Source organism: Crocuta crocuta, unplaced genomic scaffold, assembly GCF_008692635.1.
Source record: "Crocuta crocuta isolate KB4526 unplaced genomic scaffold, BGI_CrCroc_1.0 scaffold10, whole genome shotgun sequence".
In the NCBI taxonomy this organism is placed as follows: domain Eukaryota; kingdom Metazoa; phylum Chordata; class Mammalia; order Carnivora; family Hyaenidae; genus Crocuta; species Crocuta crocuta.
Window position 1 is genome coordinate 7,117,480 of NW_027527551.1, and position 22,451 is coordinate 7,139,930.

A 22,451-nucleotide genomic window follows, 5' to 3' on the forward strand; every position below is an offset into this window, starting at 1 on the left:
GCTCTGTGCTGACTGCCAGCTCAGAGCCTGGAGCCTGTTTCCGATTCTGTGTCTCCCTCTTTCTGACCCTCCCCTGCTCACGCTGTCTCTCTCTCCTAGAAATAAATAAAAAACATTAAAAAAAAAAAAAAGCCATTTAGATTTTACTGTATTTTTCATTCATAAGAATGAAAGAGCAAAGACTATGTATAGTATTGCTTTTAAGCATGACTTAGAGTTGGAATAAATTTCAGAGCCTGGAATTACTTAATATTTCTGAGGCACCCCGTAAAAGGAGAATGAGTAGAGCTATAGTTCATTCTGTTTACATATTAGCTTTGAGTTTTGAATTTTTCAGTGTACAGAGAGGACTTGAAATTTATATGCTTATGTTAGAATATAACTTCAGGTTTTTGCAGTTTACCTTAAATGAATGTTGTTTGGAATGCTAGCATCATAAAGAGTTATTTTCACCTTGGGGAAAGGAAGCTTAGGACATTGATAACTTTTCATTATCTGGAATGTTCTGGAGATTGTTTCTATTAAATAAGCCATTCCTTTCAATGGAGTCTTTCAATTGGTAGTTCTGTATGTACATTGTCTCTTTGTTGTTTTTATTGGGTTTTGTTTTTTTGAATTTGTTTTTAATGTTTTATATATTTCTGAGAGAGAGAGAGAGAGAGAGAGAGAGCGCTTGAGCAAGGGAGGGTCAGAGAGAGAGGGAGACACAGAATCTGAAGCAGGCTCCAGGCTCTGAGCTGTTTGTCAGCACAGAGCCTGACATGGGGCTTGAACCCACGAACCGTGAGATCATGACCTGAGCCTGTTGGACACTTAACCAACTGAGCCACCCAGGTGCCCCATGTTGGGTTTTGTGTATGTTTTTCTTGTTAAACCCTCTAAAATAAATGGCTCAAAACTATCTGTAATAATTATAAGTAAATAAGTTCTTTATTAAACACATATCCTACAGCTCTGCAGCTGAGTAAGATGTACTTGTTTAGGTGTTAAATGATAGGTGTCATTCTCTTTAATAGTAACATGTCCATGTGAAATAATAAAATGAAGTCTAGTTCATTCGGAGTAAAATTGCTGCTCTATTAAACTCTTAAGTGACTAGTATGTTTTATGAATCCAGAAAGTATCAGAGTGCAGTATAGGATTGATTTTGGTTACTAAATTTATTCTATTCTATATATAAATATTTCTGTTTTAGACTCGGGAACAGGAGGAATTGGAGGAAGCTTTGGAGGTAGAAAGACAGGAAAATGAACAAAGAAGACTATTTATTCAAAAAGAAGAACAACGGCAGCAGATTCTAAAAAGGAAGAATAAGCAAGCTCTTTTAGATGAACTGGTATGTATTAATGCTAAATGTCTTAAAAATCGTTAGTATTCAGCACTTATCTTTCCAATTTATTATGCTGGATAATGGCGTTTAAACGGCATTTCTGTTGGTATATTCAGTGCTGGTATATTCAACTTCTGTTCCTTTATTAAAAAACATTTTGTCAATATCCATTTTATTTTAGACAAAAGAGCAATATAACTGATGTAAGACAGTGTACTGTTAATAGGTTATTTATGTTTTTAAGCTTACTGACTATAAGGCATTGTTTTTAAAGAACAATTTTCTCCTGATTAACAGTGGCTTTCTTATAACTTGCTCGTTTTCAGGTATTTTGACTTCATGTGAAATTTATAGTGATTCTGTATACTTTGTGAGAACTATGTTTCATATTTTTGCATGAGAAAGAATATATTTGAAAGAAATGGCAGTGTTTCGTGAATTGTGTTTTCCAATAATTAGCTCCTCAAGTAGTCACCATTGTTAGATAATAGCAGTAATAATAACTAAGCTTTATGAAAATGTTTCATAGATTTGACAGTATATTTTATTTATTTGATGCTTATAACCTAGGGTAATACATAAAATCACAGTAGAAATGATCCTCTCCAGGAAAGTCTTTTTGTATTCTTCCCTTTTTGTGTCCACATAATTAATTTCTGTCTAGTGGTAACATACTTTAATTCTTTAGTCTAGTTGTGCTATTTGTTACCCTATGATTAGGTAAATGTGTATGTGTATGTTCTGTTCTTTTGGCCAAAAGTCAGCTGAGCAGGAATAGAAAGAGAAAGCAAGGTAATTAAATTAAAAGTAGTTGAGAAATAAGAGTAAGAGCATTAATGAGGCTTAGATAGAAAATACTTTTCATAAACCCTATTTACTTTGTAGAAGTGGAATATAAATTTGGCTCTAAAAATAAAGACAACAGTATGTAAAATAGAATATCTTTTCTTAGTGATTTCCATGAATTTTTCTTAAAACTATTGTGTTGTGCCTTTAACAGTTGAAATGACACATGTGTTTTACATTTTTTTGTTGACATGAATTTTATGAGAAATTAAAAACTTTAAAGAATGTATTAGTAAATACTGATGTTCTAATTATTTTAATGAAAGTTCCTTTCCCCCATCATTTTATATAGAGGAACACACTTTTCCTTGATAATGCTTCTCCTTAATACAATTAACTGAATTGATTCGAAATATAGAATTTAGACATGAAATGAAAATACACTTTAACATTTTAAAAATATTGCATTTAGTATAAAGAGTTTTTAGATTTAATTTTGAGATTAGCTAGCTTTGCATTAGCAATTATTCTCTGCATATTTTTTTAGTCCTTAAAGTAATGTTTTGCTGCCTCATTGAGTGTTGTTGGCATGAAGCTCCCCTTTAATTCAGTGGGGCATGAAGCAAGATGTAAAACTGCCAAAGTTGTACATTGTGTATAACCTGGAGTTAATATTGTTTTTTGTGAGACCTCCCCCCAAACTCCCCTGCAACTTCCTGTTTTCTTCACCTGCAAGTCATTATTGCACATACTTTCTTTACTGTTTAGATCATGTAACATGGTGGTTAAATAATCTTTAGCAATTTACTGTATTCATTAGACCAATTAATTACAACAGATTGTTTTAGAGTATCAGTACATTTTGAATTTCTGGTTTCCTAATTTTATTTTTAAAAATTCTCTGTTACTTTAATTTTTAAATAAACATTACATTATTTCTGTTAAAATGTTAATATATGTTTAGTACTTATCAACTAATTGGGAGAATTTATTAAATTTCTTTTTATCCTCCTGAATCCTTAATAAGTAAAAACATTTTGTTTCTTTTTCTATGTATATTCATGTGTTAGATTCTATAAAAAAGATAATATTGGCATTTGTAAATATGTCTAGAAGCTTAAATCTTAGAATTGTTGTCTGGATCTAATTTAGGCAATAAGTACTACTTATTCGAATTTTTTCCTCCTGTTTTTGGGTTTGATTCTTGTGCTAAGGGTCACTTTTAACCTTTAAAAAGCATTACATTATACTGTATGTGACAGGATTTTAATGTTATGGTCTTAATGTTTATGGCTTAGCATTTACCATAATGTTGCCTAAAAGGTCCATTTATTTAATCCTAACTGTAAATTCAATTTTTTTTAACAGTTTGGAAAAAGATTTTTAAACAGGTCCTAACTTAACAAATCTTTTTATATTCCTGTTTGAAAATTTTCTTCAGTTTATGTCTTAAATTTTGTTAAGGGCTAATATTGTCAAAATGTAGTAGCTGATTTTTATTAGAAATATTGTTTGCCAGATGGCTTGCTTAAAGTCAGTTAACAATTTTAAAAATGGTCATTATAAAGCTTTTAATGAGTATTACCGGCAGTCTTATTAAAATTTCCTTAAATATTAAACAGTATACCTTCAGGCAATTAATGTGGTTTAGAGAACTTTTCAAGGTAAACTGGAAAGCTAAGAAAAATGAAATAACTTGCTAAGGCTGACTCTGCATTTTAGGTATTCCTGAGAGCATGTATGTTCCCATAGCTTATTTTACTCTATTGATTTTGTTGTTGTTGTTAGAGCTCCAGCTTAATTGTTTTTTAATGTTTATTTATTTTTTGAGAGAGATTGAGAGAGAGAGAGAGAGAGCAAGCTGGGAGGGACAGAGAGAGAGGGAGAGAGAAATTCCAAGCAGGCTCTGCACCATTAATATAGAGCCCGATGCAGGTCCCAAACTCACGAACTTGATCTGAGCTGAAACCAAAAGTCGGACACTCAACCCTCTGAGCCACGCAGGCACCTCAGCTCCTGCTTAATTCTAATCTAATCTTCCACAAAGATTTTCAGGTTTCAAAGTTTTGACTGCTAAGAAAGAATAATTTGAAGTCAGTTATATGCCTTAATGTCAAAATTGGTTTTAGATTCCTAGAATGTTTATTTTTTATTAAATTTCAGCTCTTTTACCAAGGAATTTTAATGTTCAGGTCCTTTTATGTGAAAATGAAACCAAGATTAAAACAGACCCAAGTATTGATTAGCAACTTTTTTGTAGTGAGCCCATTGTCTTGCTTTTACATTAGGACTTTCACTTAGAGTAAAAACCAGGTATGGAAGAGTATTTGAGTTCACTTAGAGGACAAATTAAGAAAGTATGTTGAAGAAGCCTATTTTCTTCTGTTAGTTTTTACATATGAAAAGCTAGTAATGGATTTTAAAAGATATTTGGGGCCATAGCCTATTTAAATTGTCTTAACTTTACATTTTATTATAAAATTCTTAATCGAAATCTAGAATAGCTGCAGGAATACACAGCAATACTGTTGCTAATGCATAACTAATGCTTTATTGTAGAGTATGAAAGGTATTCAAGTACATTCTCATAGTACTTATGTCATTCATTCTCCTTTATTATTTTTTTTAATTAAAATTTTTTTTAAATGTTTATTTTTGACAGAGAAAGATAGAGGATCTAAAGTGGGCTCTGTGCTGACAGCACAGTCTGGTGCAAGACTCGAACCCATGAACTGTCTGAGCTGAAGTCAGATGCTTAACTGACTGAGCCACCCAGGCACCCCTTTAATTTTTTTTTTTAATTAATTTATTTTTGAGAGAGAGAGACTGAGTATGGGCAGGGGAGGAGCAGAGAGAGAGAGACACACAGAATCTGTGCCCCTATTCTCCTTTATTATTGCTAAAGGCCCCAAGGCTCTATTTTATAAATAAAATTTGTGTTCTTCCATTTAAAATTTTTAATCTTTGTAACATTGCTCTTGTAAAGCACTTCTTGAGGTACACATTTATTCTAGGACAATTCTGTTGAAATAAATTGCTTTTTATTTGAATTACTTCTATACTTATATAAGGCTAAGTATATATAATTGTTCATATATATACTTTGTACAATTATACTATACCTTGTATAAGGTTAAGTGTATATAATTTTTAAGGCCATAGTAAANCTAAAAATTGTATTAAGTTGTTAGATTTGGAAAGAAAATTAGACTCTGCTAATTTTCTTTTATGTTTATTTTCTATGTTTACTTTCATACTATGAAATGTTTAACATTATAGGTTTTCCAGGATTAAGTTCTGTGTTGTTATTATTTTAAAAATCTCTAGGCCATTTGAAGAACATGTCTGTTTTCATAGATAGCCTTGGTATATGGTCAATATCTATAGGTATAGATAGAAATGTGTAATCTTCATATTTGTTTACCGATATAAAGTACTGAGTGTATATGATCTCCTTCCATCTGCATGTGTTTCTGTGTTCTTATTTAACTGAAACCTCAGGAAGGAAAAAGTCTGGATACATTTAGTTTAGACCTTAGTTCCACAGCACTTTAAACATGTAAGAGAACTTCATGTTAAACAGGATAAATATGCCTGCATATAAATATTAGTAATTTGCTTGTGTTATTCATATGTATATATGCAGATTTGTGTAAATAGTAGCCCTCTTTTAGTATCAATATAAGGTATTAAAAATACTTGCTATCATTTTGTTAATTTAAAAATTTTAGACTTAATTTCTAAAAATAAGCTCAGTAAAGGAGAAAATATATTTTTGGTTGTACTTAACAATTGTTCCATTGTGCAAAACAGAATAAGGATCATTTCCAAACGGCCTCAGGTGAAATCTAATGGGAAACCATTTCAAACTGGTCTGAATTCACTGGTAAAAGAATGTGTCTTAGATAAACATCTGATCTACGTTATAGTACTTTGTATTACTCTTTTTGTGATTAGTGCTTAATTTTTTATTTTAATAAATATGGTTGGCTTTGCTAGATGAAATAAGACCCTATTGTCTTTAATGTGGATTTTATAAAAATACTTTTTTTGCAGGTTATTTTGATTTATGATTCTCAAACAGCCTTTTCTTATTATGGAATGTTAAATTTTTTTGTGAAGTGTTCCCCATAAAGTGAATATTTAGGTTGACATCAAATGCTTATGAAAAGGCATAATTTAAAATGAAAGACTTGTTGCTCATTAGTTTTTCCTTTTTAACTTTCATATTGCACTTTAACTTTTCTTACAGGAGAGTTCTGATCTCCCTGTTGCTCTACTTTTGGCTCAGCATAAAGATAGATCTACCCAGTTGGAAATGCAGCTTGAGAAACCTAAACCTATAAAACCAGTGACATTTTCCACAGGCATCAAAATGGTATGCTGTATTTTAATGGCTTGTTTGAAGGCTGTGTTTCAAGGATTGCACTTTATAATTTTATATTGATTTTTACAGATAAACTAGAAGGTTCGGATGCTTAAGAACAGTATCTGATCTAGGCTGGACATCTAGAAACATGAATATGTGGGAATAGGGGAAAATGAAAAGTAATAAATAATTTTCCAAGTACACTACATAGTTTTGTACATGATACTGGGTTTGGATATTTTTTTCTTTTTCTACATAAATTTTAAGCTTGTAGTGTAGGAAAACATTCTTAAAAGAAAATGCAGAGTTCTGGTTTCTCGTCTGGCATGTAAGAAGTTTGGATGTTGCCAACCCATTCTAACAAGTAAAAAGCTGAGCACAGTGAAAAATCAACTTTTCTTAGATCCATAAATGAAGAAAGATCACAGGGCAAACCACTGCCCTCAAAGTTAGAGAGATCAGCAGAGAATACAGGGTATCACAACTTACTAGAGCAGTAACTCACCAGGAACCAGTGCTGCTGTAGGGAAATCTGATTGTAATTGATAAATTGCTGGAGGCTCCGTGTAGACAACTCTGAGAGTTTAAAACTCCATGGAGGAAGTAGTCCACCGTTTTGTGAGTTTTACCTCTTGAATCTCTATGGGGTTCTCTCAGTGAATATTAGAGAAAAATCCCTTCTTGCTTTTGGCAGAGGAAAGGGAAAAGGAACAATTGTGAAATACACCAGTGCTTCTGTTCTTAATAAGGCCTACCCTCAGGAGAAACTATTTCATCAGAGCCTAACCTGCTGGAGTTTATCAGAACCTACCTGATGTAGAGGAAGGGAAATACCCAATTCCATCTGCTCAAGCCTTCTGTGTGGGAAAAGGGAAATAACATAACTTGAGCCCACTCTACCCATCCTGTCCCACCTAAGAGGAGAAGGGATGGACTGAGAAGCACACATGAAGTTCACAGTGTAGAAGCTCAGGCTCTCTAAAAAATTGAGACCTAATCATAGAACTGTAAAATGCACTACCAATCCCACACCTCACCAACACATTGCTAAAGGCCTGTTTATAGTAGTTCTTTTTTCCGAGTCCCTCATGCCTGAGCTATCAAGAAAAAAAAATGATAAAACATACCAACAGGCAGAAAACACTGTTGGAAGACACAGAACAAGCATCAGAACCAGCCTCAGATACGGCAGGGCTGTTGGAATGATCAGACTGGGAATGTTAAACAATTGTTTAAACTTTTTCCATGCTAAGGATGCTAATGGATAAAGTAGACTACATACAAGAACAGGTGGGCAATGGTGAGGAGGGGGATGGAAATTTTGAGAAAGAACCGAAAAGAAATGCTAGAAAAAAACCCCACTGTAACAGAAATGAGGAATACCTTTGGTGGGCTTATTAGTAGATTAGATACCCCTGATGAAAGAATTTTGAGCAAGAGCATACACCAGTAGACTCCTTGAAGACTGAAAACCAAAGAAAAGAAGACAGGAAACAAACAAAACACCAGAACAGAATATCGAAGGACTGAGGGACTACAAAAAGTGTACCACAGGGGCGCCTGGGTGGCTCAGTTGGTTAAGCGTCCGACTCTTAATTTCTGCTCAGGCCATGATCTCATGGTTTGTGAGTTTGAACCCCACGTCAGGATCTGCACTGACAGTGCAGCGCCTGCTTGGAATTCTGCCTCTCTCTTTCTCTGTGCCCCTCCCCTGCTTGCATGCTCTCTGGCTGTGTCTCAAAAGAAAAAAGAAAAAAAAAAAGGTTGTACCACAGTGTATAATGGAAATATCAGAAAGAGAAGAATATGAAAAAGTCACTGAAGAAATATTTGAAATGGTAACAACTGAGAATTTCCCCTAAATTAACATCAGAAACAAAACCTAAGATCCAGAAAGCTCAGAGAACACTAAGTGGGATAAATGCCAAAAAACAAAAAAAACTATGCTTAGGCATATCATTTTCAAATTACAGAAAATTGAAGATAAAGAAAAAATCCTGAAGCAGCCAGAGGGGGGAAAATACCTTACCTATAGAGGAGCAAAAATAAGGATTATATCTGGCTTCTCCTTAGAAACCACACAAGCAAGAAGAGAATGGCGTGAAATATTTAAGGTGATAAGTGAAAAAAATGACCGACCTAGAATAAAGTACCTTGCAAAGTTATCTTTTGAAAGTGAAGAAGTCAGGGCGCCTGGGTGGCTCAGTTGGTTAAGGGTCCAACTCCTGGTTTCAGCTCAGGTCATGATCTTGTGATTTGTGAGATTGAGCCCTGCACTCTGCTCTGTGCTGACAGTATGGAACCTGCTTGGGATTCTCTATCAGCCCCTTTCTTTCAAAATAAACATTTATAAAAAAGTGAAGGAGAAATAAGGGTTATCAGACAAACAAAAAAGAAGAATTTTCTTTGCAAATAGACCTTCCTTGCAAGACGTATTAAAATGTTCTTTCAGAGCCAATGAAAATGAAATAGGTCAGAAACTAAGATGTAAAAAAGGAAAGGAAGAGCATAAGAGAAGAAATAAGATAGAATAAAAACGTATTTTTGTTCTTAATCTAACAGTAGTTTGTTTACTAGCAATACTGTATTTGAGTATGTTTGCTTATGTGTCTGGGTACACACACACACGCTTATATATTAAGTGTAGTGAATGACAGTCGTGATGCAAGAGGCAGGAGGAAGCAATTAAAATTATTTTATTATGATGTACTCACACCACCCATGTTTCCTTCCCCAACTGCTCGTTCAGATACTGTTTTTTGATTTTTAAAAATGCCTACTTTGTCATATGTGTGCCACCTATTAGATTATAAACATCTTGAGGGCAGAGGCTGCATATTTTAATTTCATTTTATATGATCATGAGTATGTGATAATTTTAAATTGATAAATTTAGGAAATAACACATTTTCAAATACTGTAAACAAAAACATTACTCATTAAAGAATTACAAAAGCTTTTGAATTAAGAGACAATATAGAGAAAAAATGGGCATGGAAAGACTCAGTTACAATGGAATTAAACTTCAGCTTCACTACTTACTAGGTGTGTATTCATGGGTAAGAGATTTCTTTACTCTTTCTGAGTTTGTTTCCTCATTGGTAAAGCTGAGAAAAATTTCACTTTATATGATTGTTTGGAGGATTAAAATGTGTATATAAAATGTTAACCAAGTACAACTTAACTGTTATCAGGAGTGTTTATTATAGTTACATATCTAAGCAAGTTGCATTATTTATTTACATTGTGTAATTAGGTAATACATATTTTAGGATTCTTGAATTTGAGGGAATTTTAAGATAAATTTGGCATTTTGATACTTCTGTAAATCTCTGGTGGTGCTGTGATCATAGTGGGGTTTTTTTTTTGTTTGTTTTTTTAATGTTTACTTAATTTTTAAAATGTTTTTATTTATTTCTGAGAGAGAGAGACAGCGTGAGCAGGGGAGGGTCAGAGAGAGAGGGAGACACAGAATCTGAAGCAGGCTCCAGGCTCTGAGCTAGTCTTCAGCACAGAGCCCAGTGCGGGGTTTGAACCCACAAACCATGAGATCATGACCTGAGCCGAAGTTGGATGCTTAACGGACTGAGCCACCCAGGTGCCCCATTTGAATGTTTATTTTTGAGAGGTGCCTGGGTGGCTCAGTCAGTTAAGTGTCTGACTCTTGGTTTCAGCACAGAACCTGTCTGGGATTCTGTCTCTCTCTCCCTCTCTCTTTCCTGCGCCTGCTTGCTCTCTCCCTCTCTCTCAAAATAAATAAATAAACAAAAAATGGTTATTATATGTTTATTTATTTATTTAATGTTTTATTTATTTTGGAGAGAGAGAGACAGACAGACAGACAGCATGAGCAGGGGAGGGTCAGAGAGAGAGGGAGATACAGAATCTGAAACAGGCTCCAGGCTCTGAGCTAGTTGTCAGCACAGAGCCCGATGTGGGGCTCAAACCCACGAACTGTGAGATCATGACCTGAGCCGAAGTCGGACACTTAACCGACTGAGAAACTCAGGTGCCCCTATTTTTGAGAGAGAGAGAGAAGCAGAGAGAAAGAGGGAGACAGAATCTGAAGCAGGCTCCAGGCTCAGACCTGTAGGCGCAGAGCCCAATGTGGGGCTCAAACTCACAAACTAGGAGATCATGACCTGAAACAAAGTTGGATGCTTAACCGACTGAGCCAGGTGCCTCCTGTGATCATAGTATTTTAAAGCTCTTTAAAATTCCTCATTTCTGTTACAGTGGAGATTATGGAGATTCTGAGATTATTTAGAGAGAGAGAGAGACTGAGTGAGTGAGTGGGAGAAAGAGAGAAACTGACGTGGGGCTTGAACTCACAAACTGTGAGATAATGGCCGGAGTCGAAATCAGGAGCTGGACACTTAACCAACTGAGCCACCCAGTCATCCCTAAAATTTATTTTTTAATTCATGTATAGTAAAGGTCATACTTTGTGGTATACAGGGTCTTGGCAAATGCATAGTATGTATCTTTTGTTTTTATATTTCCATGAAATAGATGATATTCTTATTTTTGTAGATGTGAAAACTGAGTCCCAGAGAAGTTAGATCACATATAAAAGATGACACCAGAACTCATTCTCTTTGTATTATACCTCATTATTTAATTAATGAGACTATTAAAAAAAACAAACTTTATAGGTTCTACTTCAAGTGTCTTTCTGATTTGAAGAGAGCAAGGATTGAGGTAATTGCTTTTTAATAGTGGGCTGATTATATGGAATGGGTAAGGTAAAGGACAGGAGCCAGCCCAGTGACCTTTTCATTTCCTGATCTGCTCTACTTCAAGAAAATCCAAAATAACAAATGAAGTCAGATACACTGAATTTGGAGAAGGTTCAAGGAAGACATATAAATGTGATTGAGTTTTAGAAATAGATCCTTTGAGATGTGACTGAGAAGACAAAAGTTATTTAATAAACCTAGAAAAAGATAAAGGATTAAAAATTGGCATAAAATAATGAGTAAGAAATGAGGATTTAATTATTATGAAATAATTTCATATATAATAATGAAATAATTATTATGAAATAATGATTTCAATAATAATAATATTATTATTGAAATATGTAGAGTTGAGACTCTCAGTGAACAAATTTTGGTGAGGGATATTTACATAATATTGTGCCTGATGAAGTCTGAATTATATGTCCTAGGAATTAAACTCTCATTGGTTGGGAAGTGTTAGGAGTAGGATCTTAGAAAACTTATTTATAAAATTTGTGACTTGACTTTCTTTTTGTTTGTTTGATGAAACACATTTTATTTTATTTTATTTATTTATTTTTGGGGACTTGACTTTCTTAAAGAATTCCACTTAATCACTGTCTTATGAATGAATAGGAGAAACTTCATTTTATATATTTGTTGTCTTTCTCGTGGTGATAGTTTTGAACTCTTTTTTTAAGATTTTATATTTTTTTTAACTAATCTGTACACCCATCATGGGGCTCCAACTTAACAACCCTGAGATCAAGAGTCACATGCTCTACTGACTCAGCCAGCCATGTGCCTCTGAGCTTTTAAAATAAGAGTTTCAACATTGTTTCTCAGTTAATTATTAGTTATTTCAGTTTCATTGCTTCAGATCCCAGCAATATAACTTTAGGGTCTCTGTTTCTTCTTCATTTTACAAGTAATTCTAATTTTTCCCCCAAATGAATAGATATGGCTACCATTCCTGATTACATCATTCTTACTTGAGCCTGTGAACAGACATTAAAAAAACAAATTTTTGCCCCCATTTGTTACTAATTTGCATCATTAAACATTCATACAGAAAATCTACAGATTTAAGTAACTAAGTCTTAGTCGTTTGGGAGGGTGGAAAGACACATTGGTCTTGTCATAAAATTAGGAGCCAGAATCTAAGGCTGGGATTCTGATGTTTTTTCAGACAGGATAGTGTTCTAAACTTTGGTAGGCGTTTGTATGCAAACTGGAAACAAGTTGAGTCACAAAGATAACCTAAGAATTATTTTTAAGTATAGCTTTTGGTCCTTTGTGGGTGATTACTGGGGTGTAGTTTAGGGGAATGTGCCATTCATTGCCAAAGGGGAAAACTGTCTGAGTATTTTAACCTTAATGTTTAAAAAAATTTATATTATCTATAGGTGAGCCAGAATAGAGCTCATTTGTAATATGAATTGGCTTTTCTGACTGCAACAAATAGTATTTAGCTATTTATAACAACCATTGTTTATTCTTCTGAACTCATTTGAAGATTAAACTCTTAGTTAAAATATGTTACAGAAAGTTAATATCCAGTTGTATATGAAATAAAACAAAAATTGTATTGAGTGGTCAGTTTTGTCCTATAAAGCCATACATTTTTTATTTTTTTATTTTTTAATGCTTTATTTCTGAGAAAGAGAGAGAGAACAGGGGAGGGAGAGAGAGAGGGAGACACGGAATCTGAAACCGGCTCCAGGCCCTGAGCTAGCTGTCAGCACAGAGCCTGATGCAGGGCTCAAACCCACAAACTGTGAGGTCATGACCTGAGCTGAAGTCAGTCGCTCAACCGACTGAGCCACCCAGGTGCCCCTATAAAGCCATAAATTAATGCCAAACAGTTTAAGTGCTTTACCAATTTGCCTAAGAAAGGAAAACAAAACTTAACCAAATATTATTAATCTTATTTTTAATTTGCATTTTGCACTTAGGCAAACTATGTGCAAATCAAACTATGTGCTATATCAAAGCATAGCAACCAAAGACGTCATGTGTCTTTTATCAAGTCTTATGAAAATGCAAGTAGTATTAGAGTTCTATTTATATGTTTTTAAATGTATCTTGAAATTATAAGTAAAATAAGCATTGAGCATGTTTTTAAATGTATCTTGAAATTATAAGTAAAATGAGCATTGAAAAGTCTTACCAGTTGTTAGGCATTATAGACTCCATACATAAATGATTAAGACTATTAACTAGGTGAGTATGAAGTGATTATTTTCTGTTAGCATTTAAATGTCTCTAGCTCTTTTATGTTATTTCTATAAAATTGTAGTTCTTTTTAGTTGAGTCATATTCTAAAGGAAATGGAGATTCTTATAAGTTAGGAAAATCCTATGGTGAGTACTTTAATAAACCTTTTATAAAATAAATAGTGATTAAAATTGTAAATTGAATATTATTCTAAAATTATTTTTAATTAAAAATTTTTTTAATGTTTATTCATTTTTTGAGAGAGAGAGAGAGAGAGATAGGGCATGCGCGGAGCGGGGGGGGGAGGAGGCAGAGAGAGAAGGAGACATAGACTCTGAAGCAGGCTCCAGGCTCTGAGCTGTCAGCACAGAGCCTGGTGTCAGGCTCGAACCCACAAACCATGAGATCATGACCTGTGTGGAAGTTGGATGCTTAACCAACTAAGCCACCACCCAGGTGCTCTTTTTTATTTTTTTTTAAGTTTATTTATTTATTTTGAGAGAGAGGTAGTGCAAGCTGGGTAGGGACAGAGAGAGGGCGAGAGAGAATCCCAAGCAGGTCCCACATCCTCAGTGTGGAGCCAAATGCGGGGCTCGAACACACGAACCGTGAGCTCTAAACCTGAGCCAAAACCAAGAATTGGCCACCTAACTGAGTGAGCCATCCAAGCACCCCTAGAATTATTTAAAATGGGTTATCCTTATAATATTATTATTAGGGGTTCAACTTGTAGCTCCTCTATAACATATATACTAGCTATATGACCTTGGGCAAATCACTTAAATCACCACATAACTTAAATCACTAAAACCTTAAGTTACTCATTTTTTTTATTTAAAAAAATTTTTTAGAAGTTTTAATTTAAATTGCAGTTAACATACAGTGTAGTAGTAGTTTCAGTTGTACAGTGCAGTGATTCAACACTTCCTTACAACACCCAGAGCTCATTTCAGCAAGTGTATCTTAATCTCCATCACCTACTTTACCCATTCCCCAATCCATCTCCCCTTTGGTAACCATCAGTTTGTTCTCTATAGTTAAGAGTCTGTTTTTTGGTTTACCTCCCTCTCTTCCCCCCCCCCTTTGTTTTGTTTCTTAAATTCCACATATGAGTGAAATCATATGGTAATTGTCTTTCTCTGACCAACTTATTTTGCTAACATAATACTCTCTAGCTCCATCCATGTTGTTGCAAATGGCAAGATTTCAGTATTTTTTTTAAATAATTGAGTAATAATCCATTGTGTATATACACCACATCTTCTTTATCTCTTTATGGACACTTGGGCTCTTTGCATAATTTGGCTATTGTAGATAATGCTGCTATAAACATTGGGGTGAATATATCCCTTGGAATTAGTGTAGAATTGTTGAGTATTTTTTGAAATAATTACATAAAAGTCTTAGAGTGCCTGGTTCATTTTAAGTATAAATGGTTATAGATGTAAGTAAAAACTGTCATAGACCAGTAAATTTGGATTGCAGGTAGGGTTTATGACTTGTTTAATTTACGCCATTTATTTTTGAGTAGATCTTTTACTTCTAGATCCCCAAATGCCTTTAGCAACCTTTTTTTATATTTCTATATTTCTGGATAACATTTCAGTTATAATATGGATATATAAGAAACTGAACTATTTAGTGCCCATAGTTGGAGTTACTTAGAATGAACTGATTATATATTGTGAGCTTTATGTTATAATCTTTCTCATACCTTACTATGGTTAGCGAAAAAAGTACTTAATGCTCAAACTGTTGATGATAGGATTTATTGCAGTGGTTGAATTTATTCCAGGAAAATTGTCTGCTTGTCTGATGATCTGGACATGAGCATAGGGAGAAATAATGAATCAGGGAGTTGTAAGTTGTATCAGTTATTTTAATTGTTATAGGAACAAGTTAAAATCATTAAGATATAAATAGTGAGAAGCTTTGGTCTTTTAATCCCAGTGTGGAGGACTTTCTAGATACATGAAAATGTGGAAATACTCTTAGCCTGGAATGCAGAAATAATGATTTCCTGGTTGAATTAATGTATTAATGTTTGTATCAACAAACATTTTTCTACAGTGTTTTATACACTTTATTTTGTATTGCTTAACATCATGAGACAGATTTTTCAATCCTACAGATATTTTTATCAAGTACCAATCAGTCTATCACACCAGGATTTTATTATGTACTTAATTACATTTGTAAAGCAGTCTTAGCTCTTGGTGTTGAAGAAATGATAATAAAAAGAAAGAAGTTGTAATTAAAGTAGTCCCTGAATATTATTTCACTTAATCCTTACAAATATCCTGCAAGGTTGATAGTGGTATTGCCATTTAGAGGAAAATGATGACTCATAAAATACATCTCCCAAACTCATAATTCTGCTAAGTGGGAGGGGTGAGGTTTAGACTCAAGCAAGTCTGGCAAATTCTAAGTGTTTTCTGCTACTCTATACCTGAATGGTCCTTGTTATCCAGAGGTTGAGTTTCGAAGTGGGAAGGGAAAACTAACACGTATAAAGAAACTGGTATGGTATTGTTTCTAAGTACAGTGAAGCTTTCTACCAAGAGACCCAAATTAAATAAATCCTTGGGGAATATGGCAAACTAGAATTAAGCCTTGAGAAAAGCAAACTTTAAGAAAGATAGAAGGGAAGAAGGAAGGCATTCCACTTTTAAAATGTGTATGTGGTAGCATTCTGAGCAAAAGAATGAAAGGAGTGAATTTAGCAAAGTGTATTCTGTGGTTCCCAGCCAGGAATTTTCTTCTGATGAACTTGCATAGTAATTTTTAAGTGCACATCTTTTCTTTGGTTCCTAAGAACTTATGCTATGAAATTCAAATACCTAGGATTATTTTCACATGTCAGTAAGAGCTCTTTACTAATAATCAGTTGAATAAGTTAAAGGTTACTAAAATTGATATTTGGAAATGCTGAAATAAACCCATTTTTGTGTTTATTTAGGACTATGATACAGTAGTTTCCTGAGAAGTCTAGCTGCCACAAATGTTTGGCAGTCTTACAAGGCTACATCTACACATGTGCATGACCAAATAATTTCTGCAGTGTTTGTCAATGTGGTACTTTAAATTTTTGGTTAAGCAGATTTATTTTTCCTTCGTAATTTTATCAGTGCATGAACAGTATTGTCCTGAGCTAATTTTAGTGTTCATCTTACTATTCATCTAATAATGTTTGTAGGAACATTACCATTAGAACTATAGTAGGAAATATTATTAGGTTTTTCTTTTGTTGATCATTTTGTGTTAGGTAGTTCCTATATGATTTTGCTCACTATTTTGTTCATCTCCAATTTATTTCTATCACAGACTCTTTATGTTAGAATATAATTTGTCACATCTTCCGGGTGTTTGAAAACCAAGGGTTAAGTTCAGTTACTTTTGGACAATCTGTTAACTTTCTTGACATATGTAATTGATGGATAACTTATAATACACTTTCATTCTGTCAGTGCCCTTTTTCTTGTTAACATTTTTCTGCACTAGAAGCCCTTCTCATTTTTTGCTGAGAATGCTATTGTACCTCCTCCTGCCCTCCACTGGGGAATGGTAGTGTAGAGCTAAGAACTTAGACTGCTTTCTTCTGTTCATAATCATTAGCTTTCCCAGATGTTGCCATGGCAGTTTTGTAACTTATAATGCTAGCAAAGCATTATAATATGGCTGGACTTACTAGCAAACATTTGAAAGACATTTCAAACTTCAAACATTTAGAAGTTGGGAAATTCCTGTAGGATTTTTAGTACCGATCCCTCTTTCATTCCTGATACTGGTAATTTATATCTTCTCACTTCTTTTCTCTAATCATTCCTTTTTTTTTTTTTTTTTTAAGATTTTATTTTTTAAGTAATCTCTATGCTGACCATGGGCCTTGAACTTACACCCCCAGGGTCAAGAATTGCATGTGTGCTCCACCAACTGAGCCAGCCAGGGTGCCTCTTCTCTAATCATTCTGACTAGAGGTTTATCAGTTTTCTTGATCTGGTCATCAAACCAGTTTTTTACTGTGTTGATTTATTTTTCTGTTGTTTTCTATTTTCCACTCCAGTTATATTTACTCCTCATAATTTCTTTGATTCTCCTTAACTGGGGTATAACTACTTTTCTAGTTTCTTTTTTTTTTTAATTTAATTATTTATTTTGAGAGAGAGAAAGAGAGAGAGCTTGTGCACGAGTAGGGGAATGGCAGAGAGAGAATCCCAAGCAGGCTCTGTCCGCTCTGTCAATGCAAGGCTTGAACCCACGAACCATGAGATCATGATCTGAGCTGACATCAAAGAGTTGGACACTTAACTGAGCCACCCAGGTGCCCTACTTTTCTGAAAGTAGAAACGTAGATGATTGATTTGAGACTTTCTGATTTTTAGTATGACATTTAATGGTATAAATGTTCTTTTAGCCATTTCTGTAGTTGCATCACACACTTTTGACATGTTATTTTGACAGTTTGAGTCCTCTGAGAGGTGGTTACGAAGATGGGTTTAAATGTACAAGAATTGTGTTAGGGAAAATACCTGTGAGAGAAAATGAGGCAGCTGTAGGAGACTGAGAAAATCATCAGATGGTTTTATGGATTTGACCCAAGTGAAGAAAGAAAACGTGTTGGGTAGAATTATCTCAGACTACAGTATATTTCTAAGGAAAGTTTGGCAAGGCAACTGGGGAGTTCTCGTGACAAAGATTTCTGGTGGCAGAGGCTTGCATCTCCTGACTGTGGAACTGCCTTGGTATTCCTGCCTCAATCAGTTATTGGCTAGAAGCCCATGGGAATCATGGACTTAGTGCAAGCGTGGAGCTGGGTTTTGGAGTGTGGCAGCTGAGACTCTTCCTCCTTTGTGCTTCTGTAGTTGGGAGACGACAGGTGCATGCTTGTGGCCATCACAGTTATGTTTTCATTTTCATTTAGTTCAAATCATTGTGTAAGTTTATTTTTGATTTCTTGCTTGACCCATGGGTTATTTAGAAATGTATTGTTTAATTTCCAAATATTTCCAGGTTTTCTAAATACCTTTTTTACTACTGATTTGTAGTTTAATTCCCTTGTAGTAAGAGAACATGCTTTGTGTGATTTTAGACATCTTTGATGCATTGAGACTTTTCTGTAGCCCAGACTATGGTCTATCTTGGTGAAGTTTTTTGTGTACTTGGAATGATTTCTATTATGGTCTTGGGCAGAGTATCCTTTTGTTGTTGTTGTTGTTGTTTTATTTATTTCAGAGAGAGAGAGACAGACAGACAGACAGCGTTAGCAGGGGAGGGTCAGAGAGAGGGAGACACAGAATCTGAAACAGGCTCCAGGCTCTGAGCTGGCTGTCAGCACAGAGACCGACGCGGGGCTTGAACCCACGAACCGCGAGATCATGACCTGAGCCGAAGTCGGACGCTTAACCAACTGAGTATCCTCTTGGGCAGAGTATCCTCTAAATGTTAGTTAGGTGAAGTTAATTGATACTGCTAAGTCTTGTTTCCTCATTGATTTTTTTTTCCCCTTTTCTTAGAGAGCAGTGTCGAAATATCCCAATATAATAGTGAATTTAAAAAAATCCAATTTCGCATTATATATGTTTAAGTTCTGTTTTTTGTGGTATAGACATGTAGATCTTTTTGATACTTTCACATCTTTAATACTATGAAATATCCTTTTTGTCCTGGTAATATTCTTTGTTCTAACTACTGTTTTTTCTTTTTTTAAGTTTATTTATTTATTTATTTATTTATTTATTTTGTTTTTGTTTTTTTTTTTTTACAAATAGTTTATTGTCAAATTAGTTTCCACATAACACTCAGTGCTCATCCCCACAAGTGTCCTCCTCCATGCCCATCCCCCCCTCCCCTCCACATCCATCAGTCCTCAGTTTTTGTCAGNCAGGATCATATGATTTTTCTTTTCTTCTGTTGATATGACGTATCACATTGGTTGATTTGCGAAATTTGAACCAGCTCTGTAACCCAGGAATGAATCCCACTTGATCTTGGTGGATAATTCTTTTTATGTGCTGTTGGATTTGATNTGTTTTCTTTCATGATTTTGTCTATTTGAGTACTCTCTCTTTTCTTTTTGAGAAGCCTGGCTAGAGGTTTGTCAGTTTTGTTCATTTTTTTCAAAAACCAACTCTTCGTTTCATTGATCTTTTCAACTGTTTGTTTGGTTTCTATATTGTTTATTTCTGCCCAGGATTTTTATTATTTCTACTGGGTTTGGGGTGCTCTTGTTTCTCTCCCTCTAGTTGCTTTAGGTGTGCTGTTAGATTTTGCACTTGCACTTTTTCTAATTTCTTGAAATAGGCCTGGAGTGCAGTGTACTTTCCTCTTAGGACTGCTTTCACTGCATCCCACAGGGTTTGGATTCTTGTATTCTCATTTTCATTTGTTTCCATATATTTTTAAATTTCTTCTCTAATTGCCTGATTGGCCCATTTGTTCTTTAGTAGGGTGTTCTGTAGCCTCCATATTTTTGGGGGTTTTCCAGACTTCTTCCTGTGTTTGATATTGAGTTTTATAACATTGTGATCTGAATGTGTGCATGGTATGATCTCAGTTCTTTTATATTTATTGAGGGCTGCTTTATGTCCCAGTATGTGATCTATCTTGGAGAATGTGCCATGCACACTTGAGAAGAATGTGAATTCCATAGCCTCAGGATGTAGAGTTCTAAATATATCTGTCAAATCCATCTGGTCCAGTGTGTCATTTAAGTCCATTGTGTCTTTATTGATTTTCTGTCTAATTGATCTGTCCATTGCTGTAAGTAGAGTATTAAAGTCCCCTGCTATTGGCACATTCTTTTCGATAAGACTGTTTCTGTTTGTGATTAATTGTTTTATGTATTTAGGTGCTCCCATATTTGGTGTGTAGACATTTATAATTGTTAGCTCTTCCTGATGGATAGACTCTTTAATTATTATATAATGCCCTCCTTCATCCCTTGTTTCTGTCATTCCTTTAAAATCCAGTTTGTTTGATATAAGTATAGCTACTCCAGCTTTTTTTTGACTTCCCGTAGCATGATAGATATTTCTCCATCCCCTTACTTTCAATCTGAGGGTGTCCTCATGTCTGAAATGAGTTTCTTGTAGACAGCAGATAGATGGAATTTGGTTTTTTTTTAATCCATTCTGCTACCTTGTGTCTTTTGATTGGGGTATTAGTCCATTTACATTCAGTGTTATTATTGAAATATATGGGTTTAGAGTCATTGTGTCATTTGTGGGATTCATGCTTGTGGTGTGTCTCTAGCATCTTGTGTTCCTTGAAACATTTCCCTCAGAGAGTCCCCCTCAGGATTTCTTGTAGGGCTGGTTTAGTGGTGACAAATTCTTTCAATTTTTGTTTATTTGGAAAGACTTTTATCTCTCCTTTTATTCTGAATGACAGGCTTGCTGGATAGAGGATTCTTGGCTGCATATTTTTTCTGTTCATTACATTGAAGATCTCCTGCTATTCCTTTTTGGCCTGCCAAGTTTCATTAAATAGGTCTGTCACCACTCTGATAGGTTTCCCTTTATATGTTAGGGCCCTTTTCTTCCTAGCTGCTTTCAAAATTCTCTCTTTGTCCTTATATTTTACAATTTTCGCTATGATATGTTGTGCAGAAGATCAATTCAAATTACATCTGAGGGGAGTTCTCTGTGCCTCTTGAATTTCAAAGTCTACTTCCCTCCCCAGGTTGGGGAAGTTCTCTGCTATAATTTGTTCCAGGACTCCTTCAGCACCTTTCCTTCTCTCTTCTTCTTATGGGATTCCTATGATAAGGTATTGTTCCATTTGATTGTATCGCTGAGTTCTCAAACTCTTCTTTGATGTTCTGGATCAGTTTATCTCTTTTTTTCTCAGTTTCTTTTTCTATAATAGTGTCTTCTAAATCACTTATTCTCCTTTCTACCCCTTCATTCCATGCATTGGACACCTCCAGTTTATCATGTATCTCATTTATCGCATTTTTAAATTCATCATAACTATTTTTAAGCTCCATGGTGTTTGTAGCCATTGTTTCTTTGATGCCCTCCATGTTTTTTTCAAGCCCAACGATTAATTTTATGATTGTTCTAAAATCTTGTTTAGTTATATTGCTTATATCTGTTTTGAGCAGTTAGCTGTCACTTCTTCCTGGAATTTCTTTAGAGGAGAGCTCTTTTGTTTCCTTATTTTGGTTAGCTTTCTGTCTCTTGTTAGTTTTAAAAACTTGTTATGCTCTCTGCACCTATAAACACTGCTGTACCAAAGAAGGCTCTTTGACTGTCCATGGCCTATGTGTTCAGAAAGTGTTCTTTGAATGGTATCTCCTGGTCTCTCTTGTTGAGACCTTGGTTATTTTATTTTCCTACTCGTAGTGATATCTGGGACTCTCCACCATGTGTACTTTGGCTTGTTTCTTGAGGTAGCCCTGGAGAAGAGAACAGACAGACAAACACACAGGGAACAAAGGCACACAAACGCACAGACAAATCCAACAAACACGTAAGCCAAAATGGAAAATGAAAAAGTAAAGAGAAAAGAGGGAGGAGGGAAGGGGAATAATAGAAAATAAAAATACATAAAAAAGATAAAAAGAATAAAAGAAAAGGAAAAAAGAAGAAACCCAGTAGACAAAGAACAGTTTAAAGCATATAACCAGATTTACCAGCTACAAATAAATATCAGGGTGTATGCAGTGCTGGTTGAAGAGCATAGAGAAAGAAATGACAGGACGGGGATGAGGCGAAATTGGAAATGTAATGAGCAGGCAGAAGGAATAAGAAGCTTTTTTCAAAGAGCAAAAGAGTGGAATATGGTTGGAGGAGGGGCGAAAAGAAAGGAAGATGGTGTTATCCAGAGAAACTATATAGTCTGATTACTCCAGGGACAAAGAGATGAAAAGGTAGGTAAGTGTAGAATTTACTTCTAGACAATGGATTAAATGTGACTGTTTAAGCAAGCCGGTGAACAGAATTAATCAGGGCAGTGCATCCAAGTTGGTCTTGCCCTGGCTCGGGTAAAAAAATAAAGGCGGGGGGAGGAGGGGCAGCTCTCTAGC

General features: G+C 34.8%; 1 protein-coding gene across 2 annotated transcripts in view; it reads left to right on the forward strand.

Annotated features, from left to right (window-relative positions):
• Positions 1-22,451, forward strand: part of MNAT1 (MNAT1 component of CDK activating kinase) — a 204,678-nt gene that overhangs the window by 82,842 nt on the left and 99,385 nt on the right. For both annotated transcript variants that reach the window (XM_077769420.1, XM_077769428.1), the window contains exons 5-6: positions 1,196-1,336; positions 6,369-6,494. In XM_077769420.1, coding sequence (XP_077625546.1) covers positions 1,196-1,336; positions 6,369-6,494 — 267 coding nt within the window. The remainder of the gene's footprint in view (positions 1-1,195; positions 1,337-6,368; positions 6,495-22,451) is intronic.